We start from the raw sequence: 19,388 nt of genomic DNA on the forward strand, positions 1-19,388 counted from the left end.
GTAGCTCAGGACTTGCATCCAGACTGATGATGTCAGCACCTTGCTCAAGTAGGAATGTGGAATCCATTAGCGGGCAATAAAACTGGAACTGATTTTCAAATATTTTTCACCAAAATCCATTTGCAGCTTTCAAACCTGCAACAGATTTGGGGTCAAAATGGTTTATTTTTTACAAATGCTTTCAATTTCACCTTTAAGATGATAATTAGATTAAAAGTTGTCCATAGGCTTCAGACAGAAAATTTGAAGTTTACATCTTTGTGTGTCTGATCATGGAAAGTAAATTTTTGTTTACAGCTGACTCTGATGATGGCCAAACCACTTTATTCTTGCGTAGATAAACTAATAGCTAAGAACTGAAGCAACTAAATGGCACCATTAAGGATTAAAATATCATTTTTATGTAACTACTGTTTTGATTGTTAGGTTTTTTTCTTTTTTAAATAATGAACAATCAAGAAGCAATCAATTGAAAACAAAAACTACACAGATTGATCTTATTTACTAGGGATAAAAAAGGGCATCATTAAATTTTAATAAAAGATATTCCTCATCCTGAACCAATAGGAAATATCTGATAGCCAAAATTACTTAATATTAGACTTTTGGCCATTATGTTTTTATTTCCTGCTCAGTGATCAGTACAAAATATGACATGCCATATTTCATCTTGAACTTCAACAAACAAGTAACTGTTACTTTGTTTTTTTTGTCTTTGAAAGAACTCAGTAATTATTTAGTAGCAAAAATATCAACACTACATTCCCTTAGAGAAATCAGTAATTTGATTTTCGTCCATAAGTAACAACACAGATTGCTGTGACCCATGTACTAATAATAAGTCAGGCACATGGAGTTGCTTTCAGGAATAAGATACACTGATATGCCATTTTTTTTAGTGAAAACTATAAAGTAATCCCTTAAGAGGTCTGCATTTGAAGAAAGAAACTTTCATTCCACCTGGTCTTTATAGGTTAACCAAACTATGTGATCTATGTCCCAAGTAGTATTGACATTCACCTGTAATTAGTCATAGAAATGACACTACTGCAAACAACAATGTTCCAAGGACAGTATGTTTCAATATTTACCTGTCAAAACTGAGTCTTTCTGGAATTAAAAGGAATGTAATTTAGTTGAGTTTTCTTCTTCTCCTTCCAGAACAATAATTTAACATGTAAATTTGTGGATAGTTTGAAATAGAGGTTCATGTTCAGTCAGACTCTTTTGCTTAATGAATATTGTCTAAATTTGATCTTGGATCAAAGACAGAGTGCTCTGTGTATAAAACAAGAGAAGTAACACTTCCCCATCCAGGAGACATTACATATAAACACATCTACTTTCACACAGGGGTTAGAATCCAATTCTTGCAGACAAAAGCAAAGACCTAAAATATTTCTAATGTGAAAATTCCATATGAGGACCAAGTTTTATTATTATTTCCTGTTATTTCCTTATATCAAACAGGATCTGGCAACATTCTTCTGCTATCAGTTAGCATATCCTCACGAGGGCCAGTGGGGTCATCCAAGCAGTAGTTCTGCTCCTTTCGTTGAGAGAGAGTCCAGAAGATATTATTGAGTGATTACTCACCTGTTGGATCTGCTTTTTCATGTTCTTGTTGTGTCTTGTCAGCATGCTTACTTAATGTCTCCACAGAATTTTTTATGGGTTGATTGGAGTTACGAGGCTGTAGTACTTGCACCATGACAATGATGAGCCGTTGTGTTACTGTTTCTTCCAGTACTGCTGATGCAAGAGAGCCAGTTACCAGTTTGTCATGGAAACAGGAGCAGACATGAATTCCCACCTCAAAGGCAGAGATAAGACAGAGATAACAATTACATGATATATAGCTCTTCATCTGTTGTAAGGACTTCTGTATGATAGAAAGCTGACGTTGTCAATAAGAACTGTTATGCCCAGTGGGTAAGTCGTGACCTAAAAAAGCTTTACCAATGAAGTACTGTAAGAGAAGTTCTTTAAGTGCTTTTTAAGGCTTTGTCTATTAAATAAATGAAAATATGGTTACCTGTGCAATACAGCTACCACAGGTTACAGTTCTAATGCAAGTATAGGCATTGAACTTCAGTGAAAGCCACACAACTCTTCTTGGGGTTGCAATGCCTTCTTTTGATCTGCAAACATAGCCCAATAAAGAAAGAAAGAACGAATTCCTTCCCTGGCTCAGTGTATTGTCATCAGAAGAAGGAGGCAGACTTGTAAGTTTTAAACCTAGATTTAAGTTATGGTTATGGCAATTCTTGGACCACCCCAGCTTTGACTTTTCTAAACACTTCATTTTGCTTTATAGTTATAATGTTTAGAATTTGTTACTGGTGTTAGTAGCTGCAGATCTACTTATTTATATCGTGCTCCTGCGTTTACATTTCACTCTATCAGTTAAACTTAAACCAGTTCACACAATATGTCAGAAGTATTTTGTGTTAAGGTGTTTATATTTACAGGCTCAATGACTTCATTAGAATTGCTCTGGGTCTGCAGTGGCTGTAGCAAATCAAACCATGGTTCACAGACTTTGCATAGCAGTTCACAATTAATTTGTAGTTCTTTTAATAGACTTCTTTATTGTACATAAAGAATGCAAATGTGCACGACAACCTTTTTTTTTTTTTTCTTTTCTATTAAGAAAGTCTGTCATCTTCCTCTTTGGAACAGTGTAATTATAGGGATTCTACCCCAGCTATCAACTACAGGATTTGTATTTGAATTTTCAAATAGACTTTACATACAGGTTTCCAGGCATGATTTTTTGTCAGCATTTACTTAGCTAGAGATTTTACCACTGAAAGAAACTCAGGTTTCACAGAGGTCTGTTGTGTTTGCTTATTAGTAGAAAATAAGCAGTAAACCCACCTTGTTTACTCTTCAGAGACCCATTACTATAGTACATGCGGACTCCACAGCCCTGGGGCATCTGTGTTTGTACTCATCTAAGACTGAATCCTAATATTTGAACATCTTTGTTGCCATCCTCCTACCTACTATTTAAAATCCTTTAGGAAGAAGACTTTCAAAACACCCCTTGGGGCAAGACAGTATGCCTATTTAATTGAATAATTTTGTTGAGGCAAAGAGCTTGACTGCCTCGCCTGAGGCTGCATGTTTCTCTTGACTTGAAATTGTCTGTACCTTTCCACTACTTGCTTTGCATCCAAACTTGTTGTGTAAGGCTAGCAATCCTTAAACAGCAATTTGAGAAAAATGGAGGATTCACCCTGTAAGAACATTAAGTTTTCTTAGGAAAAAAAAATCAGTCTGCTGCATATACTGATATGTGAATTTTCCCATTCTATTCTTTTAGGTCTGTTTTCAGGGCAGGCACCTTTCCCCATGCTCAGCAGCCACTCCCAGCATTCCCATGCCGGCACCTCCTGCTGACAGCCAAAGCCTTAACGTCAAGCGGCAGCTCCAGCTCCTGACTCGGCACCTTCGCTCGGCAGCCATTCCTTTGGCAGGCAGAGGAAGGAGCCGGAGGCACCCGCACAGCCCACCCTGCTTGAGAATCAGATTTCTGACAGAAAAGCTTTGTTCTTGGGCACAAGTATGAAAATCAGCTTGTTCAGGTATTTCTGACTCTACTGGAGCTCCAGCTCTGGGTCACGTTGTGCCAGGAGCTGTGTAATGGCTGGGGATGCATGGGGTTAGAAACGCATGTGAGTGCCTGTAAGCTCACGTTGGCGGGGAATTGCCCTTATTTCTATGTATGTCTTGTTTGAATAGACCAGCTGCACCCTACATCTTATCTAAATACAAAATAAGGCCCACGGTTTCCAGTAGCTTCCTCGTCCCTTCGACCTCCCACGTTCTCTTTTGCCAACTGGAAAATGAAACCAGAATGTTATAGTTGGAGAAATTGTTCTGAACTTGTCATACTAACTTTTTGGTACTGTCTCAGGATACCTGAAGTCTAACTATTCAGTCTGTGGGGCATCTACAATCTTAGCTGAAGCCTGGGAAAGTTAGTACATAAGACCCTACTACAGCTTCAAGAGGAGATCTAGAGACAGGCAAGATTTTAGGCTTTGCACTAATGTTTGCTTTATTCATTGTTGAGTTCTCTCACATTTAGAGTTTTTGTATCCTTTTTGAAAATTCGTACATTAAATTTGAACTAGTGTTAGGTTTCCCATATCAGGATCCTTTAAAGAAAAAATTCCTTTTAGACTATCTCAAAGTCAGAAATGTTTAAATTATGTTTAACTTATGCTGAGAAAGAAGAACTCTGAGAATTCTCTTAATTTTTTTTAAGAAAAATGCAAATATTTCAGTAAGAACTCATATCATATCAAGAATCATATCAAAAGACAAGTAAAAATTTTAAGAGAGCCTTCACTAACCTCAACAGGCATCAGATCATGCTCATTTACAAGAGACTCTAATGGTCAAACACAGAACATTTGTACGTTTCAGTACTACAGAAAGGTGCCAATAACAACAAACCTATTGGGTAGATGATAAACTTGTCCATGCTGAGGTCAGTGCTTGCAGGCGGAGCCTACATACCTTCTCCACTGACAATGTCTCAAGTACACATGCTGAGCTACTGTCAGAGAGCCGGCACATCAGCTTAAAATTCAGTGCAACCGTCAGTGCTGTGCAAGAAATGGAACAAATAGCTGTGTGATTTAGCTCTTGCTCCTGCGGTTTATTTGCTGTTGGCACAGTTTCCAGCTGATTTAAAGCAAGCCCAGGTACGGGTACCTGACCTGCTATTGCAGAACTAACAGGTAGACATGACCTCCTCCCCACTCCTGATTATACAGCCTCCAGGAGTCCTCGGGCACTCTCATGATCTACTTCAGCCTTTTCACCAAAGTTGCAATTTTTTTTCTGTCCTAGTAGTTCTTATTTTTTATTCTGCTTGAACAGATCTGTCTTCTCCCCACCATGTATCCTGCTATTACAATTATTAGCATTTCACTGTATTATTGTACTGTGTTCTTTCAATTTGCTAGAATACAGAAATTTCTTATTAAAACTTTATCTCCAGATACTATATTTTTTTGGCTACCAAACTTGTTTCAGTGCATTATTGTCAAATGCATATATGATTTTTCATCTTTTTTTTCTTTGTGATTCTTTTTCTGTGTAAAACAATGAGACCTAGAAAGACATAACACGACTTTGATGCTGCCTCCCATTAAGAAAAGTACAACGTAATGACTAAAATGCACATCACAAAATTCTAAATGACTCCATGCATGAGATCTTTATTACAGATAACTTTATTCCTTAATTAATGACTTCCAGACATAGATCTATAGTCTTAATGTACAAAAATCTAGTTCTCGACAAAGGTATATTTTTGTTACAAATTATGTGAAAGAGAGATTAAGTTATCTGGTATTTGTTAGTTGCAATATAGGGAGTAGCTGCTTGACACTTGTAAATCTGATGCTGTTTATCAAGTTATCACGGTGCTTTGCTTGGGCTTTTTCTTTTTTTTTTTAATACTGCTCAATCCTACAGGCATCTAGTCAGATAAGTAATTTTACTGATAGACCTCTATAGATAAACCTAGGGTTCCAGAATTACAGACATTTAAAATGTAATGAGGAGAAGCCACAGTGGGGAAAAATAAAAAAGAAAAGAAAAAAAAAAAAAGCTGAACCTGTTTCTTTAAAGTAAGAAAGGATATAAAACTGGAATCTTTTTATTCTAATCCACTTAGTAGCATGCTGTTTGATGACTCTAAGTGATAATGTACTTAAATAGTTAATTCAAGGGTTAATCCTCCTCTAAAACAGAGCTGGAAACAAAAGCTGAAATGACTTTTTGAAAGGGAGGGACGGGAGGAATTCTGACCCTTCTCCTGATGCTTTAAATCGTGAAATCATGAAGCAATTGAGGAAGCAGTGCACGGCACGTGGATTAAAATGCTTCCTAGAAGCAGCCAGTGCTGTACACTGCCTCAACCCTCGCTGAACTTTCTCAGTAAATAGAGCAGGCTGACAGCCCGGCTTTCCCACTGGGTGGATCCTGCAACTCCAGGAGGGAATGGCACTTCTTGTTTTTAATTAGCAAAGGTGAAAGGTGAATTAAAACTAGCTGTTTGGCAAGTCAGAGCAAGGGGCTGAGTTCTGAAGAGCACCAAGGAGGAGGGTGCTTTCTTCCTTTTTTTTTTTTTTCCCTCCCTCCTTCTCTGAATGAATTGCCTTGCAGGAGGGACGGAAAATACAGCTTCTTCCTGAATCCACTGGCAGTTACTAAAGAGAGCTCAAGACACAACACTGCAGAGTAACGCCTTGGAATGTCCTCGCACTTTATAAACAATTATCCTAGGGAGGGAATATTTTTACATGACATTTGCACAGCTTGACAAATGGCTAGCTGAGGCTGTGTGCTTCTCTGATAAACGTTGAATTTCCCATAGAGATACCCCACAAACTGACCAAAGAGAGAGATCTTACTGCACTGGGAAATTAGGACTGGAACTTGGAGCCTTAAAAAAACCCAGCAAAACAACAAACAAACAGAAGCAGTTAAGTGAAGAGCCCAAGAATTTGATCTTGGGCAGGATGGCATCTGCCCAGGACCTTTTATTCCTGGCACTATATGGCTTGTTACTAGAGGTACCGACGGGATGTCATGCAACAGATACGAGGCAGCCAAGGTTACGTCTGTCACATAAAGGTAGGTCAGTGTGTCAGGTTTTTAAAGACTTTATGCTAATGCAAGTTCATTGACTTCACTGAAAGTGTTGCATTGGGGTTAAATTATGGTCCTTTCCTGTTCAGAAATCTTGTGAACTGTTTCCTTGTACTAGACTGCATCCATAATTAAGTTTACTGAATTCAGGAAGATTTAAAGCACTAACAGTGATGATTTGAGGCTACTGAAATGTTCTTTTAGCTGAAAGCGTGTTAGATTTACTTGTCATGCTGTCTTAGCCTCCACGCTGCAAAAGGGATTTCTGGTCTGTAATGAGAGAAATGGGGAAGATAACCTGAAATCATTGCTGAATAAATATACTCTTATGCATCAAGTAATCCTTAAACAATTAAATGTCTGTTTCACTTTTAGAATTCTATCTATCTACAAATATAGCTAAGAGAAAAAGACTGAATTCCTGTGCAACCATATGATTCATTTTCTAAACTAGCAAGTGTCATCACACTATAATTAAAATGACTAACTGCCAGTGTAAGTCTGCTTGCAGTTTAACTGAGTTACCCAAAGCAAAAAAATGTTATTTTTTCTGACACAAGTATGTAGAGTACTTATAGCTTTGTTTTCTGTGTTAAATTACTTAAGTTTCAGTTTACCTGAAGCATGAATGGTTTTTCCTCAGCCCCTTCAGAGTATCTCCTTGTTCAGTTCTGGATTGCATGATTTAAGCTCTTCCCTATGATTTGGGTTTAATGCTGTGTGTGTATAAAAATACCCATGCACAACCATGACATTTCAGTTCTCTGCAGCAGTACATACATTTGTAGATCATGTACTTCGAAATATATGACAGGCAGTTATTACAGTAGGAGTGAAAAAATGTATGTGTGCAAGATAAATTTATGATTGGCCAATCAGTAATGTTTTTAGATTACCTCTTATGCAAAGATGAAAAGGAAATGTTTTTTGCTGACATAGTTGGGAATGAGCAAATGTTAATTTACTCAAGAACTTTCTGTGGTTATGAAAGTGATAACTAAGCTGCATCAGTGTGAAGTACATTACAATATCTATTTTAAGTATGGCTAAAATTTAAGAATAGCATCAGCTACAGCTCCACGTGTAGATGGCTTTAGTCTAAACAAGGTTTAATTGTGTTTTATATAGCAAGCTAAATTACCAATTATAAAGAAAAGACAAGCTGAATAGGATAATTGGTCTGAATGTTTTGCTAGGAAGCTATAAGAAATGGGGTTTGCTTTTATAGGGCAGTGAAACACATTTTAAAGAAAGTAAGATTTGTCATGGAAAGCTGTCTTGTAAGTAAACAATTTATTGCTCTTGGTGAAATAAATTGTATGATCCCTTTTAATATATAAATCACTTCTTTTTTAACCTATGGTTTCAGAGTACAGTAGGAATGAGTGACAAATACTGATTATATAATCCTTTCACATATCTTATTGTTGAAAATTTGCATTTGAACATTGATCTATTTCTAGGTATAATTATTAAAGCTATCATTATTATTTGTTAGCATGTGATGGGGTAAGGGAAATGAGAAAAGCACAGTAAATGAGGCAGACCTACGGCTACGTTGGTTCAGTACTTTGGTTTAGCTGCCAGTTTTGGCAAGGTCCCCACTATGGTGCTGTGACTATTAACTGCTTCTGTGCTCACTTGTAGAAATAATTGTGTTTCCGCTGGTTGGAATCAGTGTACATTTCACTGCATACTACTTCCATTTTCAGCAGGGAGCCAATCATTTGGCCATAACACATCATAACTCTGATATGTTCAAGGAGATTTTAAAACACCCATTTCTCACAGAGGGCCAAACCTCCCCTGCCTGATGTCAGTTTGCTCAGATCCAATGACACAGGAAGATCTGGCTCAAGTAAATTCTCTACCATGAATACACACATCACCATCTTATATTTCACCGTGTACAATACCCTCACATTTTTCACACTTATGAAACGTGACTGATTTTACAAGCTGTGTTGCAGTCAGTGAGTGCATGACCACGTGTTCCAAGCCAAAGGTTAGAAATGACATACCTGTCTGCACCCTGGGAACAGCTATTGCAATCCTCCCAGCCAGAAGAATGTAGTGACCAAGCATGAAGACAATGAGTAAATGTTGTTGCTGTATTCACTAATCAAACAGGAACAGCAGGAGGGTCCCTCATCTTAATTGCATTTACTGCAGAGAGAGGCTGCTGTGGGTACCAGCTAGGCTTGGGGTAATGAGGAGGTGGCAGTGGTACACCCTATTTAGAAAGCTGCTCCACCCTATCCTGTGAGTTGCCATTTGGTACAGATGATGAAACCCATACGTGTAAATTTTTACTGTGAAGTAGCTGTAAATTCAGTTAGAAATTTCACTGCAAAGACCCTGAAACATGAAAGTAAGTAGACTTGCTCTCTGCCTCACTTTGTAACTGTGGATGCCAGTGGTTAATTGGGATTCAGGCCGCTGCAAGATAGGCTAGTGCTGACTGGTAAGTTAAAAGCTTCTGTGATGAGTATGATGAGCTTTATGAACATGAGATTTTTCTGTATTGGAAGAAGTATTTAAAACTGTCTGTTTAAAAATCTTGTGACTTTAAAGAGCCAAGAGAAGGCTTCCAGAAATTAGAAAAAGAGATTCTGATTTTTATAAATTCAAAAAATTCTCTTTTTCTTTTTTATCTTTAAAAGTGATGCTCAGTGAAAATATAGGGAACTGGCAGTGAATGAGAACTTTTTGCTTTCACAGCACACGAGGCTTCACCTGCAGTGCACACATGCTTCCAGAACTACTGCAACAAGATCAGGTCCTAACCCTTGCACAGAGGGGTCACCTGATGGATAGGAATACCACAATCCCCTTGCCAATTAAGGGATATATTGTAGAACTCCTGTTTGACTCTATGACCATTTACTTGGCTTCAGTGGGAGTTAATGAAAGTCCTGCATTCTTGAACTACTGTTAAACCTGTCAAGCTAATGGTGATTTTTTTGTAAGTTAGAGGATGTTCTTTATTCACAGTAAACTCAAAAATGATAATTTTGCCATTCCTTTATATGGGATTGGAATTAATCCTGCAACTACCTAACAGTCATTTTATGGTTCTAACTTAATTTTTAGTAAGCTGAATTATACTTATATACAGGACTTGAAGGTGTTTTCCTCAAACCATCAGCTTGTGTCTATCAGAAAATTTACACTGCAATTAGTACCACTTGTGGTTTCAGTGGTATGGTCACACTAAAGGTCAGGCTTTGGTGATGACCAACAAAGATGTTGCTTGGGGTGATAACATACTCCAATAGCTTCACGTTGCTTTGTAGAGATAAAATTATATTATCGCTTGCTCAGTATTACAGAGAAATAAATGTACACATTATTAAGTTATAGGTTGACAACTACATTTAAAAATCATTAGCTCATTTTACATACAATACAGGCTCTGCCTAATGAGGTGTTAATGGAAGCCAAGCTTCAGCCCCTGTTCTTTATAGGCTGCTGCTTAAATTCTTTCCCAGTATCCCACAGTTTGAGTTCTCGCAATGGGAAGTATATAATTAAGGTGAAATCAGCACACACTGCATGTTAAAAAGAAACTATTTACATTAGAGATTGAAATGGATTGGGTTTCCAGAGGACAGGAGGGATATATTTATACAAGTCTAACAGAGCCACACTAGAAGTATGTAGGCCTGAAGAGCCCATGAAAGATGTAATTGTGTAATTCGAGCATTACACATAGTTTGCAGTGTGTTTCTAACTGTTTGGGTTTTGGGTGGGTTTCCCCTCACCCCGCCCCCCCAGTTTGTGAATATGGTAAAGAGCAAAGGTATGAAAATGAGAGGCTGAGCCCTTGCAGTGGTCTGCATGATTTTGTTGCTGCAATGGGATCTGGTATATTTTGTTATGTGCAGAGATTTGCAGATCTTGAGGGATCTGTTTTCTGTTTTACCCATTTATATTGCTCTTGCGTGACGAGGGATTTTGGCATCACCTGATCTCAGGTTATGTAGCTATGCACTGCACACTGTTGTTGTCTGGAAAAGGTATGGTTAAGTACCAGTTGTGCCCATCTTATTTAACCAAATATCCACCTTTTACCTGCTGTGGGAACTGCTTGCTACTTTCTGTAGTAGAGTCAAGATGCAGCAGGCAGAAGGAGCAGAATGAATATAGAAGGAAATCATCTGGATCAGAAAATTTGTTCTCCAAGCATAAATATTTCACACAATAGCAGCAGACAACTAAAGAAGGGAGAGGTGAAATGTTGCAGAAGAAAAGTGATATTCTCTGTGTTCATATACAGATTTTAATATATAGAATGTGTAATATAAATATAAAGGAGCCGGACTTTCAGCATACCTACTTTAACTTTCTTGATAGCTGTAATTTAGAATTCAGTTTAACACTAAGTATTTCATCATGCTCACCCATGATACCTTACTGTGTCTGTCCTCTAGCTAGGTGGCAGCAAAATTTACTCAGGGACTAATGACTAAATTAAATAACAAAGGGAATTTTTAGACAGGCATTTGTGAATTCTGAAGCAAGTAGAGATTTAATGCAAGTATAGTACAATTAGTAATCACCTGACCTCATAAATCATGGCTAATTAATGACTAGCCACACAACCCATAACTGAATCATGACTGATTCAATTTCATGCACAAAAATGTTTTCTATTATTAGCAGCTTTCACTGCAGTAGAATTTTGGTTTTAAATGCCTAGAAAATATTAGTTTTCCTACAGAGGCAAATTCAAATTCAAGAAAGATGTTAACTCATGCTATGTAAAAAAAACCACCTTGTACTTGTACCAGAATAAGGATTTGGCTTGTGGTCTATGCTTACACATAGTCCAGAGAAGTCTGAATAAAAAAATGATAGATGATTATGTATATACACATATATATGTGTGTGTATAAAATTTGTGTGTACATATGCAACAGATTGAAGTTTGGATTTTTCTTACAGTGAATTAAAGAACAGTATAATTCCAAGGGTTTAGGAACCAAAGACCTGTATTATGTTGTGTTATTGCTCTAGGTCTAAATGTGTTTAGATATAGGGGCTCATAACCAGAATCGCAAATGTTTGGAAAAAGCAGTCTCTTCTTACCCAAATTCTCGAGGACACATAGAACTTAATGTCAGCAGAGAAATATCTTTGGGAAAGCTACACAAATACCTCTAGGCTACCTGTGGGGTAGGAGAGCTTTTGTATCCTGCTCCCACTGGACAGACAACTGATTTTTTTACCATCAGGACAAGCTTTAGGTTTATTATTCATCCACATTACAAGAGGTGACTGGCAGCAAGTTCAGGAGTACATCCAAGTAATCCTAGGGGGACTTACTCAACAAGACAGGAATTTTTTTGGCAGGATATTCATGCTAGTTCCTTCCATAACTGCATTTTGTTGACAAAGGCTTCTGTAAGTATCGCTGTAGCAGAACTCTGAAGTGATAAGCACCACCACCGGGGATTCAAGAAGCAGACTGTTTGCTGCGTAACATCAATCACTTTCCTACTTTTGCTTTAAAGAACTAAGTACCATCTGAAGGTGCAAGACCAGAATATCCTGCATGCTGCTGCTTCTGTGCAGCTACCTCCCTGCTTTCAAAGTGATAAGACCATCTGCTTTTTTAAACTCTTCATCAGATATTGTACTCATCATTATTTCACGGAAAGCAAGTGTTGTATTTTACTTAAATAAAAACAGGATTAATGCTGTTTGTATGATTTTCAGTATGCTGTGCAAGGGTGAGCATCTGTTTTGGCCTTTTGAGAAACTTTGTCAGTAAATATTCTAAAAGTGTGCAATGAGAATACTAAATGTTATTCAAACTGCTGCCCTGGTTTTCTTCATGTAGCTAGGCAAATATGATGAAATTATAGCATCTACCCAGCATTAATTAGAAAAATCTTCATTTCTTAAAGAAATTCATAGCCTAAAGGGACAAAGATAATAATCTTTGTTTTATGGAAGAAAGCCCTCTTAACTTGAATATACCATTTAAAATGTTTTGCGTTGGTTAATGTTTGGCATTTAGATATTCAGTTGAGGATTCATGATTAAACATGAAAGAAAATGTTAAATGTAAAAAATAATTTCAATATTGAATTATAAAAAGACTGTAGTATAATGTAGCTATATTCCAAACTCCCATAAAGAAAGGCCGTAAATAACTTTAAAGAAACAGCATTTTAGAAGTTTTAAAACTTAACTCCACCTCTAAATTGATGAAAAATGTAAATCACCATCACCAAGATTCAGTTTGAGGAACTGAATGCGTTTATTACATCCATTAAAATTAATAAAACCATCATGATTCTTTCAGAGCACTTTCAAAAACAAACGTTACCAATCTATTATTTCTTCACTTTTATCATCTCACATTGACAAATTCTTCTTTCCCTTGCTCTTAGTTCTTATGATGATCCTCAAGGCTACAAATTCTTATTTAAGCTTATTTATCTCCTTTAAGCATATTCTGTTAGATTTGATGAAGCTATAAACTGATATTCTTAAACTCATGCTGCTTCACTTCGACAAACTTTTATAGCAGTCTAAAGATTTTTTTCCCCCTTTTCAAAACAATGTAAAGCAGAAATTAATCATTATGTATTTTTTTTCCTTACCCTGTGATGATTTTCATGCCTGTAGAAAATCCCCTAAGCAACAATGTTTTGAGATACTTATTTTTTTAAGACATTAACATTTAACAACATTAAAAACACCAGGAAGAGTTTATCTGTTTTCCCTCAGGATTTTTCCATGACATGTCTTGATGCTAGACATTTTCAGAGGATTTGTGGATTGTGGCACATTACAGTTGGACATCTGACACACTGTTTAGCCTCAGTACTCTAGGTGAATATATTTTAGTGATGAATCTTTCCTTCTCTTCTGGTCTACTCTCATTCTTATTTAATTTGCAAGACCTCCAGAATATAATAGCATGTCAAAGGTTCCTTTTACAGTTTCTGTGCAAGTATGTACAAGAGGTTTGTAACCACAAAGATGTCAACAAAGTGATGCCTGCCAAACATCTTGGCCCTGGCATGACATGCAGACTGTGTGTGTAGCCAATAGCAGCAAAGCTTGGATCACTCATATAGCTGAAAAATAATTTTTGTTGGAATAAAAGTTGAATTTCATCTTTAAATTACTTTTATTAACATCACATGAAAGTAGATAATTGGTAGTTGTTTATGTCATGTCTTGCTACTCTGTCTCAATATAGTACTTGGTATGCTTTGTTATCTCTTCTATCAATCGGAATCTTCTCAACTCTTATTAAAAGTCGAAGAGAGTTTTCCAGTTACATATAATGACCTAAGATTTGTCCTTGAATGCGTACAATGTTTCAGACTGAAACTTCATTTGCCTGGTGGAAGTGCCATCCATTACGTCTTTCACTCCGTACTACACAATCAATGAAGTTTACCAGGAAACAGCAATATAACCTGCCTTCTTGTCTCTTTGCCTTCCATAGAGAAACCTATTGCCACAGTACTTTATGTAACTCACCTGCATATTACTGGTTGACTCCTGGTACTTCATAAAATTGTAGAATCATGGAATGATTCTACTTGGAATTCTACATGGAATTCTACCCAAACTATTCTGTGATTCTATGAATGGTTTGGATTGGAAGGGACCTTAAAGGCCATCTAGTTCCAACCCCCTGCCATGGGCAGGGACATCTTCCACTAGATCAGGTTGCTCAAAGCCTCATCCAGCCTGGCCTTGAACACTTCCAGGGATGGGGCATCCACAGCTTCTCTGGGCAACCTGTTCCAGTGCTTCACCACCCTCTCTGTGCAGAACTTCTTCCTGATATCTAATCTGTACCTCCCCACTTTCAATTTAAACTCATTACCCCTTGTCCTGTCACTACAGGCCCTTGGAAAAAGTCCCCTCCAGCTTCCTTGTAGCCCCTTCAGGTACTGGAAGGCTGCAATAAAGTCTCCCCGGAGCCTTCTCTTCTCCAGGCTGAACAAACCCAACTCTCTCAGCCTTTCTTCACAGGAGAGGTGCCCCAGCCCTCTGATCATCTTCGTGTCCCTCCTCTGGACTCCAACTGGTCGATATCATTCTGATGTTGAGAGCGCAAGATCTCCAGTATCAAGGAAAGAATTAGAAACTGATTTTGTCAATGTTTCTGCAGGTTAAAAAGTCAAGATAAAGGAAACCCTGTAATAATCTAATGGCAAAGACTAATTTGTCATAAATATTCTACATTTAGCTTCTAAAATTGTATTACCATTATTAGTTGAATTTGCTTGATATGACCTGCCATATCCAAAACCTAGTTTGAAGGATATCTTTCCAGTCAAGGAAGGTTCTATGGTAGAAATGGGATTTTTGTGCTTTGTGTGATCTATTACAATACAGTTCAAAGGATGCCTATGAATATTAAATGTCAAAATGAAGAAGAAATACAAGACCAAAAATTTCATTCATAAAACAACAACAACAACAACAACAACAACAACAAAACCCAAACTCAACCAAACAAAGCCTGTTAGCCAAAAACAGGAGGAAGAAAAAAATGTCACAGATGACTTCTCATATTTCCTTGGCCTGAGTAGTTGTTCATTTAGAAGAACTTGATGACAGGCAATATATAGTCCTCTTTAGACTGTGATTTGGCAGCAGCAGCTAAGAAAAAAAGTTTATGATCCTTGTGAAATCATGTTGCTAAAATTCTGACTTCATCAGTACTAAGAATTTCAAGTTTTAGGAAACTTGATCTTTCAGTGCAGTACATGAAGTTTATTTTCTGTTTGTATTTCTTTAAATCTACCCAGATATATTTACAGGTAAATTTAAAAAGTTCTTGACTGGATCCCTCTAACATGATGATGGGGGTGTTTTTGCAAACTATTCACAAAATAATTCTCTAAACTAAGGAACCCGTGCTTGGAAGACAGACATTCAGTGAAAGAAGGCTTCACTCCTCTTAACTTCCTTAATGTATCTATTCTCTGCATCTTCTGTGTTTATTTTTATCTAAAGGATTCCTGACTTCATACTGTGAAGCAATTGAAGCTTCTGTGGGGAGTCAGACAATGGGCTTTTTACTGTTGCTAAGTTTGCTTTATAGGCTTTTTCTTACAATGAATTTGTTTAATTGGCCTAGTAAAATGGTGAATGCAGCTGTAAATATATCTTTTATTTGTTGATGTGCAATAAACATCACAGGGATGTTGGCCTTTTCTTATTCTGATCTTCCTAACTTTGGTGAAAGGAAATTGCACAAAATGAATGAAAGTGCCTTAAACTGATTGCAGAAAACAGCAGTCCCCAAATACCTAAGGGTCAGTACCTTGTTTCTCTTTAACAGATGGTTTCTCCCAGCAGTGTTACTAAAGCTGAATAATAGTCAAATAATAGGTTGCTTGATGTGAGGGAATTATTCCAGATAACGCTATTCACTGAGGTCATCACTGAAGGTCATTTTTCAGCCAGAAAGATAAAGGTTAGCAAGTGTTGCTCAATTCCATGAGCTCCTGCAACTCTATTTATGATTAAGCTAAGTGCCTTCCCGTGGGTGTGTGGTAAAAGCCAGGAGTAAAGGAAAATAAACCCATTCCTTTATGTATTAAATATTTCATCTCAGTTGATTGAGAATAGTATGATGCAAAGCTTGAAAATATGTGTTGTCTGGGAGCCCAGAAAGACCTAAGCTGTCTTAGAGGTCTTGTTCTTACTAATGTTATTGCTGAAAAAGTGTCCTTATGTGCCTGTGTTTACATGCAGTAACTCATTATTTTCTCTTCTCTGCTTATCTTAGGCATGGCCATGTCCTTCTGCATATTTTCAGGTTACACAAGCATCTGGGATAGTAATTTCTAAACACACTATTAGGAGGTGTTAAAGCAGGTTGAGCATGTATTATATCTCAGAACCAGGCTGTAAACAGTTCCATGCTCTTTATTGATTCCACAGTATTCCTTATTTAGTGACTGTAGCTTCTGTGGGTCAACATTTGAACACCACAATGGGTTATTTCATTTCTAAAATACTTGAATGCTTGTAGAAAAAGTGCTTCACTTTTAGAAGATAAACAGTTACAATAAAGAGTGGTTCTCCAATGACAGCTTTGAAGTCACCACACTGTCCTTAAATTCTATTGCTGCATACATGAAACCTTTAATATAAAAATAAGAGAGAGGCCTTATTTCACTGTTACTAAGGACAATGGCAAACCACCCACAAACTTCTGTGACTAAAGAGTTGTCAGGATATTCCTCATTCCTGACTTCACTTTTGGAAGGAGGTGATTAATTTTGTTGTTACACTTAGCCTGGAAGTGTATTTATGTCGATGCTGAGTATAGATGGAAAATAATGATCAGCTTAAACCAGAGGCCTAGCTTATTCTCAGATAAAGTAGGTGAGATGGATTTGGGATGAATGTCTGGTGATAGGTCTAGGATGTTACACATCTGAGGATAAACCCCTTTAACTGACAATGACTTACTGCAGAGCTTACAAGCTGCAGCACAATTGCCCTGATAAAGTAGAAGTGAAGATATTGTTGCTAAGTAGTGTGTCTTTGATCTAATAATGGTCTGGAAGATGAAGACAAAGGTGTAGTCACTTGAGCCGTGACTTGAGCAATCAAAGTGGCTACCATAGCTCTGGACCACAGTAATTAATCAGATATTCAGTGCACAGTACACTGACTTTGTTTAAGCACAGTATGCTGATTTAGATTAAGCATGATATGCCAACTTAAGTTTAGCATATTTCAGAACAACTTAAATTAAGCTGATGCACTTCTTATTGAAATAGGTGAGCATCTCATGGCTGCTTGCCAGAGCTCAGCTACTCTCTGGCCAAGAAGCAGTAATAAACAATGGTTATATGCAAGCTGTTTATTTCCGCTGCACACAAAGCAGCCTTATAGAACATATCCTAAAACTTTGATTCTATAAATACTTGATCATGTGTGTTTCTTTAATCACAGAAATTGATTAAAATTTCAACTGGGGGTTTTTTGCAAGATCAAAGTCTCAGGCACAGATTCTTTGTGGCCATCCCTGCAGTGTGATTCATTAAAGCAAATCATGACAAAAGGTGTTCTATTTTGCCCATACCCCAGGCATTACAAAGCAACATGAAACTCTGACAATTTTGATTTATGTGTATAATTTCATTTTCTATTTTATTCTTTGGCTAAAACGATTATGGAAAGGCTTGAGACTTAAATTGGCCATGCTCCTTTCCTATAAGGAAAATGGTATTTTCAGAAAACGCTTCTTTGAGGATTTTATAGAGCATTGTAATAAGTATGGGTATTTGTCATTTAGAATTGTGAAATAGATGTTACAAGTGTTATATATGGTTTCTGTAATTTTCTTGACATGTGACAATCCTTTACTTAGCTAGAAAATGCAACAAATTTCTACATAATATCAGGTTAATGGATAGGATTGGTTTGTGTGTGTGGTTTCACATTTACTACTTTAACGTGTAATAGTACTAAAATCCTTGAGCTGTAAAATTAGATCTCTTGAGCTGTTGAAAACTCCTTGTACTCTTAATTTAGAACAAAACAAAACAAAAAAGGTACAGCATGGAGATTTGAAAATAATAATAACTGATGTTTATACATTCTTGTGAAACAGCTCCTGAAGTGTGCTGTGAATTTGATAGCAGCACAGAAATGCTCTACCTTGGGATTGTTGAAAAGTAACAGACATATTGACACGTAGTGATATCTGATACTATTGCCTGGACCCATGGGGAATATCTGAGAGTTAGTGTTGTCATGTTTTAGCATGTTTTATATTTTAAAAGGTGTAAACCATAAATTAACATGAAGAAAGTAGATTTCTAATCTATGATGAAAAGGTGCTTCAGAGTTTTCCTGAATTAGTCATACATTATATTCATGACTCTAGTCCTGCCACAACCTAGTTGGCATGGTTTGGCTTCTATGTTTAACTGTTTACAACATGATGGTAAATTTCTACAGATGTGGATTTCTCTGCAATCTCTGTCTCACTGGTTTTGCTTTATAAGTGTTTGGTCCTTCACTTTGCAATGTCTGCTCTTGCCAGACATTGGAATTTTGATGGCAGAGGTTAGCTATTACTGCATCCACCTGAGTCCTGTACTTACGTTTGTAACTGCATTACAGCAGCACTGGCTAATAACGTGTTTCTGTTGGCACCTTGCTGTTCTGCAGTTGCTTTCACAGGAATTGTAATAATGCTCATACTAGTTAGTCACTACAGAACTGTTTACAGACTTCTAAAAGTGCATCTGAGAGCACTAAAGGGTGGAGCTAGATCCTGAGCATAGCTTGCATAATTGGATTAGAAAGCCTTCAGGCTGGTTTCTGACTGGACAAGACTTGTTTTTAACTGATCAGTACCTAAACTAAGCAGTCACTGACTTTCAGCCTTGTAAACACCTCAAACCTTCTGAAAACCTGAGTAGTGAACTTCAATGAAGGCCTCACAACTGCTGGTACCTATCTTAGCTGATGAACTTGAGAGATCTAACATGATGCTTATAGAAGCTGTAATACCCATAAAACACGTCTGTGTGCAATTTTAACCCAAATCCTTTTATAATTAAAATATTTCTTCTAAGAGTGAAAAGTTACAGTCCTTTAACTGAGAGTTTTTCTGTTGGGCTGGTTGGATCATCAATAATGTGTTAATAATCTAGAGATTTGAGAAAACTGGATTCACTTTGAAGTTTTATGAAAAATTTTCA

General features: G+C 37.1%; 1 protein-coding gene across 1 annotated transcript in view; it reads left to right on the plus strand.

The window, feature by feature from the left end:
- Positions 1 to 6,519: 6,519 nt before the first annotated feature.
- SEMA3E (sema domain, immunoglobulin domain (Ig), short basic domain, secreted, (semaphorin) 3E) overlaps positions 6,520 to 19,388 on the plus strand; it is a gene marked incomplete at its 3' end in the record, with an annotated part of 120,574 nt that continues 107,705 nt past the window's right edge. Inside the window, exon 1 of the mRNA XM_010148799.1 lies at positions 6,520 to 6,660. Coding sequence (XP_010147101.1) covers positions 6,546 to 6,660 — 115 coding nt within the window. The remainder of the gene's footprint in view (positions 6,661 to 19,388) is intronic.

Source organism: Eurypyga helias, unplaced genomic scaffold (assembly GCF_000690775.1).
Source record: "Eurypyga helias isolate BGI_N326 unplaced genomic scaffold, ASM69077v1 scaffold913, whole genome shotgun sequence".
Taxonomy (NCBI): domain Eukaryota; kingdom Metazoa; phylum Chordata; class Aves; order Eurypygiformes; family Eurypygidae; genus Eurypyga; species Eurypyga helias.